Genomic DNA, 12,984 nt, shown 5'->3' on the forward strand with positions numbered 1-12,984 from the left:
TCTAGTTTATCATTTCCGAATGTTGGGAAAATTGGCGAAAGTTTTAGATCGATATTGTGAGAGGAGAAAAACGCGTGACGCAGTATCCCGGTACCGAGGGTGGGAATTTTTGAGCAACACGCGCCTGTCTCGAGTCTTCCCTCCTATCCTTCGTTAACGTCGTCGCGACGCCGGCATCGGAAGTAACCCTCCGTTAGTATCTCTCACGACGCGCACGCGACTTCAACACGTGTTCCTGTTTAACTTTCATTGTCCGTGTAATGCTACATGCTTGCTCAGATTTTATCACCCGTTTCAAGCCCGCATGAACGTCTACGCGTGCAGGAGGGCGTTCAAAAAGTAAATATTGTTGATTTATTTGTCAGTTTACCTCAATCCCCACTGTCACATCGCGTATATGTATATATACACGATTAAATTACAAAGACGCAACTAGATTCTTCCCAGACTAATTACCAGTGACACGGATTCTCTTATATCCGAAGAATAATATTTAAAGCGTACCTAATTATATCAATAATACGCGATGCGTGTTTAAACAACGTTGGTGTTTCTATAAATATTTATAAAGTTTAGGGAAAGAATGGAAAGAAGTGGTCGTTTCATGGGAGGATCATATTTTATGCGAGTGCAATCCCACACTTGAGTTGATTACATAATTTATCGTTGCGGTCCATTCGATTATCTGGACGGAACAATAAACCGTTTGTTTCCGGCACGTATCGACCGACATCAGGGACCGATTCATCCGTGAAGTAATGGAACGTGGAAAGACTGCAGGGGAGAACGAACGTAGAGCATCGTTCGTGCTTAATCTGCCTTTTATCTACCAGGCGGTATAGTATATATATATATATATATATATATATACTGTAATGTACAGCATCACAGAGAGGAGTCAGTCCTACAGGTGCACTGACAAACGAAAGAACGACGACGACGATTCGAGCGGGATGAATAGCGTGTCGCAAAGCTCGCACGAAATATGTGCTTTTTCCTTTTGCGTGCCTTCGCGTAAATACAGGTTTATCATCTCCGTGCTTCGCATCAGGTCATTGTCCCCTCTGTCGAAAATATTTCGCTCCTTTCATTTTTCACTCGACAATCCTCCCCACTTAGCGAAAGCATTTTTCCTCTTAAGCTGCTCACGTATAACATACTCGTGTACTGTTCTATATTTTTCAAAACGTGGTCTTGTGGTTGGAGTATATTTTGCTCTTTGTCCTAGTACTATAGATTATATTCCCTGAAATTGAGGGAGACAATTTTATTGTTAGCTTTTTTTTTTGCAATAATACGTAATATGCCTTGAAACATGTGGGACGTAAAACCCATAAACGTTAAACTTTCATCAGACCCCAATTTTACAGCCTCCAGATATACTATACTATATATATACACACATAAGGTGGGTTATTCCTATCGAAGGAGAGAAGGTATCGCCTCAAGGGAAAATGAAAATGGTCGCGAGGGGCCCATCTACTTGGGTAAACTAGCTGGCGAATACCAGCGCCAAGTCGATTCACGGGTCAAAGGTGAGCCAGTTGAATACCTCTATTGCCCACGGTTAATGACTTTCCCTGGAAACACTCACTCGAAGGGCTTCCGTGTGATGTCGCAGTAAAGTACTGTAACTGTGTTGCAATTATTATTGCGATTGGAGATTACAGCATTCACTACCAGTGTAAAATAGATCCTATCGATTCATATCTCCAAAGATTCGCGTAATATTTGCAGTGGAATCTTCAGTTCAACTCAGGAAATAGAAAAAAATCAAATACTAGTATGTTCCACGTGGAGGAAATTTTATTGGATAATTATTAATAAACGGCAGAAAATAGCTTGTGTATCAAAAAAGCTCTGACAAGTATTGGCTGATATCTATTTATATGTCTTCGATTATCGCGCGAGACTTGCTGAATTAGTGAAATATGAATTATGCAGAGTTTTGGTGTAAATTACTGTGTAAATGCAGGGGGTATTGTAAGCTTGTAAATATTTCGACAGTCAACTACTGAAAAATAGTCAATTTTGTTTCTGCTCAATTGAAATAAAGTTTAACGTGATTGTCGAGTAACAAATAAATAGGTGCAACAGGACTATAGTTGTTAGAAGAATAACGGGGCTGCAGGAGTTGGCCGTTATAACGCAACGAGCGTTGTGGAACGACTCGTGGATGATTCGTGACTTCCGCTAGAGAAACAAATCATTACCCGATTTCAATAATCGATTGGTTTTTTGCTAAAATGCAACAGTTAATTTGAGTCTATAAGTATGATATAATAAGTATAATAGAAGGGGAAAATCATACAAATGATTAAAACACCAAATGGTAGATTATTGTTTATTGTTTAAAGGTTTTTTATTCGATTGGTTCATCGTATTTATGTGCTCGGAAGAAAACGCAGTTATAATCGTCGATTAGCCACTCACTACTCAGCAGTTTATCTGCCTTTACTCGATACATCTTCTTGGCAGAATCTTTCATGGTGAATTCCGGTAAAACAAGCCATTTATCCTGTCTCTTTTTACCGAATCACAGGATGAATGCACTTTGAAATACCTGAAATTCAAACGACTATATATACGCGCGCGGATTAGTCCTGATTATTTATGAGAACTAGAATGATACATGCGAACTGTCCTATGCAATTTTATTGTGCGCCTTTAAGATTGAATATTAATGGTAATCCTAGGAATGATGTACGGTATTTGCAGGATATTACGTCGAAGATTTTTATAAAGTATATTTTTTATAGCCTAGCATGACATAACGGTAGATTTCAAGATTTCTTTCTCTCTATTGAAGCTTATGTCGATTTGAAACAATTTAAGCGTTCTTCAAGGGTTGCAACAAATATATATCTGTATCGAAGCTGGACCGACCTCGATTTTGGCAAGCTACTCTTGTAATTCTCGTACCGTTCGTTCCGGTCAATTAGCTCTCGGACAAATTGTATGAAATTGAATTTTGGTCCGGTCTTTTACCGAGGGAGTGCTCATGCAAACTTGTTAGGCTCGGACAACCGGATTTCGTCCCGAGTTTAGATGAGATCCTCTCATCTTCTTCGCGACTCAATTTCCTGTGACAATATTGTTAAAAATCTCCAATGCAATTTATTGGAGAAATATCTAGTTTCGAGGAAAATGCAATTTTTTCTTTTCAACATATTAATTATTATCGATCTTAGTATATAATATAATTAGGTTTAGAGATTCAAAGGAGATTAATCGTATATTATTTGCATACTTATTTATTTAAATATTTAGTGATACATAATTAGTAGGTACATCTATCGACACAAAGATCGTACTTAGTGCCGTTAATACCTGTCAAGTAAAATTTCTAACTACTGAATGGACGGAATTTGATGAACGTGTAGTCATTAAAGCCTGCATCTAATAAATAATGTAAAATAATTAATATGGCAACTAAGATTATATGAAACTGTTAAACGATTACCCTCGTAGCACACATAGAGTGAAGAATGTTCCTGATATACATTCCCGGAACCAATTTGACACTTTGGAACGTTTTTAACTCTACGTGTGCTATATTAAAGATTATAACGTCGAATTAATAATTTAGCTGGTCAGTCGATTCGCTTAATAGGATCCATAGGAGGGTGAGTAGGTTGGTGAATAAGAGGAAGGAGTGTAGGAGGGATTATAGGTGTGAGAATAGCTCGGATAATAGGCTGGGGATTGGTAGACCGTGCTAGGTTCACTGTCACTGAGATAAGGTTTGGCGTGATAATTAGACGAGGTATTGGCAGAAGCAGAAGCAGATGAGGAAGAGCCGTGATTCGAAGAGCTAGCGTAAGCAGATGAGCTGTGACTTGGCAGATGGTGAGACTGATAGCTGGGGCTGAACGGTTGAGTTCCATGGTAATGTGGTGCGTGATGATGTTTAAACGTTTGCCGCATGTTGTTAGACTCGAAATTTTCGTATCCACTGTCATTGTCAAGAACAACATAGGTAGGATTATCCCCCGACAAGTATGAATAACTGTTTGGATAAGACTGGTAATTTTGGAACGATGTATACGTCGGGAAAGAGTATGGTTTGTAGCCGCTTAACAATGATGTCGTGTCGTAGCCGATCGAACTGCGGGGTACAGTCTGAAAATGACAAAATATTCATGCAATTTAAACTGAATTCACAATGTAATGAGTACGTAAAGCTACGTGAATAAACGAAGTAACAGGAAATATTACTTTTTTATATTCATAAATGGTATTTAAATGACTTTGGGTGTAAAAAATGAAGAAACTGGAATGTTTCCATTTATGGGTTGTGCGAATGAATGAGAAATGTTTTATGTACTTACAGCTGGTATAATTTTACTGGAATCTTGTATATTACTGCCGTCATGATGAATAGTCATGATTTCAGAAGAATGTATTTTCCCTATTGGCCTAGGATCTGGGTAGTTTCTCGATAATGGGTTGTTTTGAACATAACTGTAGACAATAGGGGCTGTGTAATAATTTGGAGTCAATATTTGGTTCCATGGAAGACTTTCGGCGTAAAGTTGATTGTTAGGTTCGCTCGTGACATAAATGATCGCTTGTTCTTCGTTTGGTCTTGCTGCTGCAGCTGTTGATATAATTTGATTGGCATTTTGATATCCTTCTTGGTCCGACTGAATACTCTTTTCCACTAGATCAACTATGGCTTGATCGAGTTGAGCATGCTTGTCCGTTGCTTCATTATCCGCGATACGTTCTGTCTGAGTTAATTTTTGAGAAGCATCCGTATTATTATCCAAAACAGACGAGCTCCGAGCTATCTCCTTAATTGTTTTATTCGAATCTTCCGATGATCTGGCTGAATCAGCACCAACTTGAGATGATTTTCTGCTCGAGTCCTCCGAAGACATGCTCGTACCAATATGATACCAGTGGGGAATGACTTGAGACGATTTTCTGCTTGTGTCTTCCAAAGATTGGGATGAAGTCCTCCACCATGGAGGGAAATTTTGTTGGATGGAACCACTGCTTGATTTTCCTTCAAACTTCATTGCATCTTTGTCCGATGAATGTTCCAGACTTTGGGGAGAAGCAACATTCTGGCTATGACTACTGGACTTTGCTTCGGGTTGTACTGAAGACTCTGCGTTGGGTGTGTTTGTGCTAGCGAAAGGCTGAATCTGCTGGTATCCAGGATACGGGGAGGAGAATTTCGGGAATATACCTAACAACTCAGAACCTGCAATTGCACGAATGTCTGTAGTTTGATAATCGTTTAAGTTATTTTTAAATGGTAAAGACTGATAATAGTAGATTTCAAAGAAATATTTAAATACTGAAGGGATATTAGATGCTTTGTAGATTTACCTTCGTGGTTCCTAGCAGGCCTAGCCTTTTCCTTTTGCGAATCGACGTGAGCAATGGTCTTAATTATGGACGACTTCTCGGCCACATCATTGGCGAGCCCAGGAAGGGATTCGTCAGGAAGTGCAGACCTTCTGTATCGGTAGTGTGCTACCTAAGATAAACGTTCCCAATATATAGAATTATTGGATTTATTTCAATTTAATATTCATGCTTAACTGGACTACCGTGTCTCTTGATAGTGTAATATGACAATGATCGTATTACGATACTTACATCAGGATTGTAAGGTGAGCCTACGATCGTAGTAGTTGGTCTAATGTAAGTGAGACCACCGTGTCTTGTGTAGTGATATCTGGGATCTCCTACGGAACTTCTTGAGACTAGTCTTTCGTTTTCCCGATTCAAGTCAGATTCTTGAACGTAATGATGAATAACTTTCACCTCACTGGCTGGTTCCGCCGCATCTCGATACATGTAACTGCTAAATTGTTGTCCTGGTTGACCATAACCAGGCTGCACTATAACATTGGCGAATGTGATACTCGCCAAGCTTGTTAGGATGGTTGCAATCTGCATTGAAAAAAAATATATTAAGTTATAAAATTTCAATGAAGAAAATTATTGAAAAAAAAATTAATTGAAGTAATCAAGTGGATGTATCTTACAAGTACGTAGTTAAGCTCCATGATGTCCGTGTGATTACTGCTTAGCGACTCGCACGAAACTGTCCAGAATTCGAGCTTAGTGCCAAATTTAATCGAATCGCGGAACTGCTGAGTCGATCAGTTTCTGAGCATTGGCTACTGAAAGGATATGGGCTGTGCTTGAAACTCGCTTGAAATAATTGAGCCTCGTTTCGCAATAGTATTTCCAAATTATTTTAACGTAAATGCCTTTATTCTGAAGGAGTGTGTGCTAATTTAATAAAAATAATGTTAAAATGATTTAATTCAATAAATCCATCTAAATATGTGTACTGTAAGAAAAATAAATTTTCACTGAAATTACTATGAGTTAGTACATAGTTTAAAGGGAATAAATAACTGCAATCTTGAAATTGATGGTGTTTAAAAGGAATAAAGATTTCATAAAAACTTGTAAAGGTGCATTATATTTTATACTATTTTATGGATGGTCACGTACATGAAGGTTGTGAAAAATTATATCCATTGTCTTCTCCCTTCAAATTTAAAGGGTGTACCTTGAACGTAACATACTAGTAGTCGATAAGCTATTCACCAGTCTCAACAACCGTTGAATTTTTATGCCAAGAGTATACTTGTATCAGTGTCAAGGGAGTATTGACAAGAAATCACTGAAGAATTTGAAGTGTCGAATTACTGCTAGGGCTGCTAGAAGCCGTTTTGACCCTTCAATTTTTTTCTTTATTCCTTATATTTAAAAGTAAACGAATCTCTTTATTTGAATTTGCAAACTTTAGTTAATTCATAAATAATTAGTCAGGTACTTGATTGATATAAAAATGCATGTTAATAAATTTACACATGTGCACAGCATGGACTGAGATGAAGTATATTAATGGAAATATTAAAATATATCTTATATATTAATGACCTTATGCAAAAAATACAGGATCAAGTTACACTGTATAAAGAGTTTAATGTGTTGACCGAAATAATTTTGAAAATAATTATATTTTGTACAAATTTTAAGACTATTAATGTTGTTTCTTTAAATGGATATACTTCATTTTTATTAAATATTCAAACTTATTTCAAGAGCTTTTTAAAATACTATATTAATGTAATATTTAATCGAGGCATGTACGGAATACTTAGATTGGATATTATAGTAGGTGAGCGAATTTGCAGACGTATGCGTAGCGATTGCACATACCAGCTCAGCTATATCCACACCTATACGTACAGTTTCAAATACAATTATCTCGTAAGCATTTAGCTTAAATATAATTTTTAATCTTTTTAGATTATCTACAATTATATGTAAAAGAAATTTCAGGTTTCACTTAAAAAAAAAAAAAAAATAGTTATAATGTTTGTTCCAAACAATTATTTTTATCAATACACGCATTTGTTCCTTGTACAGTACTGTAACGTTGTTCTGTTAATGTTGTCATAGAACGACTAACATAGAAGATATACGGCTGCTACTATTTATGTAGTTATTCTGTATAAAATTTCATTGTTATAATAGATTTTATAAAGTTGCTATGAATCTAATAAAAAATATTTCTTTACTGCGTTAATACATTGTTTAACAAATTTGGAATCCGTCAATTTCAAGAAATCTATAAATATCTGATAGCTGTTAGTCTAATATTAACGGATAATGAAATAATTTACTAGAGAATTGAGTATTCTAAATTAATTTCCAAATTTAACCACCCACTTGACGTGGTAATCAGGGCGCGTCAGCAAGAGCGCGCTGGCCTCGAAGTGCAACGAACTTGCTAAAGGAAGCGTTACGCACATTCCTCGCAAACATGCGATTATTAAGTTTCGCAATAATGCGTTATACGAAATTTTTTAAATAAAATCTTCGATTTTGTGCAATAACTTGTAAAAGTATGTCTTATACGATAAAATTGAGAGCATCTTTAAGTAATTTAATTAAAAGATTAAGGTCATTTTAATGGGTAAAGCTTAAAAATTAAACAACGATGTTATATGTAATACATTATAGAATTTTGTGAAATATAAATCTTAGTTGTAATTACATTTGAGACCGGGTATAGAAAAAAAAAATCTTTTTGGATGATAGACAAATTTTTATTTAATTTGCAGATTGCGTATTCGGTACGTGATGCCGGCGGCGCACCTGACGCTGCGCGAGGAGGATGTGGTGCGCCTGACCTTGGAGTTCCTCCACAGCCGTGACCTTCACATCTCGCAGCTTTCGCTCGAACGAGAGACGGGTGTGATAAATGGTCAATACAGCGATGATGTATTGTTTCTTCGTCAACTCATTCTAGACGGACAATGGGACGATGTTTTGGAATTTATTCAGCCTCTGGAGGCTCTACCAGATTTCGATATGCGAAAGTTCACGTACTCGATACTACGACACAAGTACGTGGAATTACTGTGCATCAAGTCAGAAGCTAACGTGATAGCCTCTGGCACCAATGGTACTGTGGACAATGCTGTGGAAGAAGTAGTCAAGGTTCTGAGCGACCTTGAAAAGGTTGCACCATCTAAAGAAGAATACAGTAGCCTTTGCTTACTGTTGACGTTACCTAGACTAACAGACCATTTGCAGTATAAGGATTGGAATCCTAGTAATGCTAGAGTCCAGTGTTTTAGAGAGGTTTACCCGCTAGTGGAGAAATTTCTCCCAGGTGATCGTAAAAACGTGGACCCATTGCATCCCACAGCATCTGCGAAAAATGATCGTCTTATACAACTTATTATCAAGGGCATTTTATACGAGTCGTGTGTTAATTACTGTCAAGCCAAGGCAACTGGTTCAAAAGAGAGTGAACAAGTAATCACAATTATACTGCCCTTATTTTGCAATTACATAACTCATTACCTATTAGATACTAATGATTTTTTTTTATTTCTTTAACAGGTGGAAATGAGTTTTTCGAGGTTGTTGGATGGCTCAGTGGGCTTCAGCGATTCGGATTTAAGCTTATTATCTTGGCTACAAAGCATACCCTCTGAAACCTTTGCAGTACCGTTCGCTCAAAGGACATTAAACGTTGATGTGGAGCGTTTGGAGAGGCCCTCTTTGGAAACTTCGTGGACGGAACACATGCTGATCACACCAATAAAGCCAAAAACCTTTCCCCACAGTGCAATGCCTTTTACCAGACCCAGATCTGCGGCTGACATGATGTCTCGTAGTCTCGTACCTGCTTTGGAAGCTGGTCTTGGACCTAGAAGTCCTGGACCAAAAAATATGCCTATACCTTCGGCTGCTTTAATGGCATTATCGACTGGCGATATTAATCCAATGTCAAAGTCAGCGTTTGCCAGCTTCCATCTAACAAAGAACAACAAACTTATGAATACTAGCGTTGACAGGCTTTTCGAAAACGAAGGAGACGTCTTTCTTAGTTCGAGTTATGCCGATTTTCAACAATTACCTTCCATACAAGAAACAGTGAATTCGCAACCTAGAATTCCCCCGAGAATTCGAGGCAGTTCCAAGAGTCCTGATGGTAAGTCAGTTTGCTTTTGGATACTGCCTGTAAAGACGACAATTTTTCTAAAATTTCATATTGTTAAGGCATGAAAGGCGATCCTTCAGCAGCATCGACACCTGAACGAAGAATTCCTGGTAGAGAATCACCGGCACCTTCGACAGCTAGAAGTTCTAGGAGAGATTCTTTATCGGATAAGCCAACAGGAGTAGCCGCTAAAATTACCGAGCCTTCGGTAATTTCTGCAAGAGCCCCAGCGGCTAGCGAGCAAAGTTTTAACGGTGATCTTTTCAAGGAATATCAGAAGCAAAAACAGAGGCTACAAGAAACTATACAGTTAAAAGAGAGAGAAAGGGACGAGTTAGTTAGACAATTGACTAGTCCTTTGCCATCGCATATAGTCGACAATAGGCTGCAAAACGAAAGGTAAGTGATCCAATTTTACTAATGGCTGTTCAGATAAACATTCGGTATTTATTAGGTATACGCGTGTGTATACCGAGATAAATAAAGAGGATTCTACTTTCTTCGAAGTATCATTAAAGTAAGCTGCATTGCAAGCGGTTTCGCGTATATTTCAGCAGATGGCGATACTAGAACGGTGTATTTATCTTGTACTTTGCCACGCTTGTTTGGCTGAGTCTTCCCCATTCGGAATAACTTTTACGGTCTAGACACTGACGTAGCGCCGATTAAAATAACAACCTTTTTCAAGAAAGGAAAGTTTATTTTCGTTTACTGGCATTGACCTCGCGCTATTTTCTTTCTTCTCGGTTAACATTTTTAGAATCACGGTTTCGTTCCTCAAAGGTTTTCATTATGAATGAGACTATTTCTTTTTGCCCGTAGTTATCAAATAATTTCTTACGGCTGCGTTACGAATGTGGTGGCAAAGGAACAACTTCCTTCATTGTTATCTGCAACACATTTTTATTTTCTGCCTTGTTCAAAGTAACAACAAGGTCGTTGCAGAACGATCTCTTTCTGTGGACGCGTGCATTCCTTTTCGCACGCAAATAAAACCAAGCGCACACGTAAAACGTCGCATTGGCTAAATTTACCTCTTGTCTAAATGTCAAGTACAGAGACACCATTTCCGTTGAAATGTATATACAACATCCGGTGAATATCGCACTCTGGCTATTGAAAGATTTGTTGAAAGGTTCATTGACATATGCATCTGTGTTCAAAGTAGAGCTTACATTTTGCTTGTTTTATTGTATGAACTTCATAAACGTTTTAAATATTATTTAATATTAAAGACCGTAAAATTGAAAATTGGTCTAAACCTGCAATGAAAGTCGAGTTCCATCACGGTTCATTGGCATAGTTCGTCGACATTGTTTCGAGACCGGATACCGGATGTATGGACTCCAGTCACGGCAAAATCGTGACTGGAGCCTTCACCACTGGTCATGATCTATCGGTGATTCACATATGCGGCTACATTTTTGCATCGCATAATGATTTTAATGGAAAATTAAAAGAATCTATGTAGAATGAAGCACACTTACGACGACCCCTAAAACTAGTATATACAAATTCATTTATTTATATATAATAATAAAATATATCAATTCTTAGCTTAGTACCTCTGGGGAAGCTAATAAGAAGAAGCTTCGAAAAGGTACTATGCATAAAGTAAAAGTCCCTTATAGTTAACAAGATAAAAATTTTCTTACTTCAATCTATCCTTCTATGCTCTATAGGAAGTTTTAAATTCCTTACCCTGTATAACTTCAACCTTGTTAAAACTTTGATTTATAAGAATATCATAAATGTTTATTTAAAAATAAAATTTATCCTTAATATATAATTTTATACTATATAATTTAGTCATTAATCCAGAATAATAGAGATAATGGTATTTATTTTAATTAATTTCAAACGTTCGTTGGTCCTTGTTGATATTTTTACAGTGAAATCAGGTACTGCATCCGATTTACGAATTGGCCTAGTTAACGTCATTAGACGTGTTTACCAAGATAGTTGGGTTGCTTTAGGATCTAAAATCTATTGGAATGTTAAATCGGTCGCGCAAAATGGTGGTAATGAAATCACGTATTTACGTATACTGTTCTAAATAGTATCATGTTACAAGGAGAAGATACTGCTGCAGCTGTTTTTTGTCTTTAGAAGCCAGAGAATGCGTGTGATGCAGTTAATCGCGTTTCGGATTACAAATAAATCGACCCAAATACATCACTTTAAAGCCAACTCTTTTAAAGGTTTGCGTTGCACTAGTTGGAAAATAATGTTTTAAGTATTCTATTTATATAGAGTGATTAATGCTTTGAATTTAGGTAGCTTCATTCCATCGGATAATTACACATAGTTTTCCCAAGAAAGCGCTTTAAAATACGAGCAACTATTTGATACTGTAATTTAGAGAGTAATAGTTAAAGCTAAAAGTTATCAGAGTATTCGGGGAATAAAACTCTGTATTTATCAATTGTAGATATATGTTTCAATTCAATTGAAAATTTGAAAAACTTTCTTATGCAAGAATAATTACCTTGTTCTATCTTAGTCATTTGATTAAATAGAGAATCTCCTTTTCTTCGTAAAGTTTCATTATCCGAAAAAGGTTTTAACTGTACTTGTTTGCTAAGTTGCGAAATGCCTTATAACTGGCACAAAATGACTCACACAGCTAATACGTTTTTCAATGATAAATTTCAGTATGTGGATCACTCTAATACTTTGAATGCTATATTGCTTTCATGTTAACCTTATCTTATTTCTCACTAAGAGTTAATAAATCATTTGGCTTATGTATCATTTTTATTGAAAAGGCTGCAGAATATGTAATAATAGACACGCATGTGCAGAATAATTTAAATATACGAAAGGTAGCTTAAAATTAATAAATGCAATTAAAGAATTTCTTCGTTTATTTCAACAATTTGAGAAAAATAGAGCAAAGTGAAATTCTATAATTCATTAAGATGTTTCGTAGGAATGATCTAAAGAAAAGGTATTTTACGGGTGCATTTCTGACTCTGCCAAACTAAATTATTTGCGCTGGTACATCTATCAGCATTCCGCTTTCTCCGACTTGGATGCATCAGTAGTCATGCTCTTTTTTCGTGACTCAGCTCTGATTTCTTCACAGGGGTGTGCCTATCTACTGGTGCATATCGTTGTCGTATCGTAATTAGTACGCGTAAACCGCAGAGATTTTCCTGACAAGCAAGTCCTTGTTTAAAGTTCATCGAAACCACGAATGGAATGAAAGTATTTTATTTCACATTTAATTGAGCGACAGTTAAAGTGATTGATGTAACGACCGTATGCTTTAATTCTGATTTACATTAATGAAATACGAGAGTCAAGAAAGATTCTTGTTCTTGAGAGGTGGTTTTTACCTACGTGTAGATAGAAGTTTACGATGCAGGATAAGCATGCTTTTTATTTGTTCGAGGTCGCGCTGTATTAGCGGCATTCGTAGGTCGCACGCGAGACAGAAAGTGCGTTCAACCTGTTGCGAAAGACGCGCGATGCGGTGGCGTAGT

The 12,984-nt window shown here is 36.9% G+C and overlaps 1 protein-coding gene across 1 annotated transcript in view; it reads left to right on the forward strand.

Moving 5' to 3' along the window:
- Window positions 1–289: 289 nt before the first annotated feature.
- LOC136785717 (WD repeat-containing protein 47) overlaps window positions 290–12,984 on the forward strand; it is a 45,106-nt gene continuing 32,411 nt past the window's right edge. The window contains exons 1-4 of the mRNA XM_066746944.1: window positions 290–339; window positions 8,106–8,805; window positions 8,893–9,487; window positions 9,556–9,895. Coding sequence (XP_066603041.1) covers window positions 305–339; window positions 8,106–8,805; window positions 8,893–9,487; window positions 9,556–9,895 — 1,670 coding nt within the window. The 5' untranslated portion in view covers window positions 290–304. The remainder of the gene's footprint in view (window positions 340–8,105; window positions 8,806–8,892; window positions 9,488–9,555; window positions 9,896–12,984) is intronic.

Source organism: Prorops nasuta, unplaced genomic scaffold (genome assembly GCF_024137725.1).
Source record: "Prorops nasuta isolate Cenicafe-Biocafe unplaced genomic scaffold, Cenicafe_Pnas_1.2 PNAS00003, whole genome shotgun sequence".
Taxonomy (NCBI): Eukaryota; Metazoa; Arthropoda; class Insecta; order Hymenoptera; family Bethylidae; genus Prorops; species Prorops nasuta.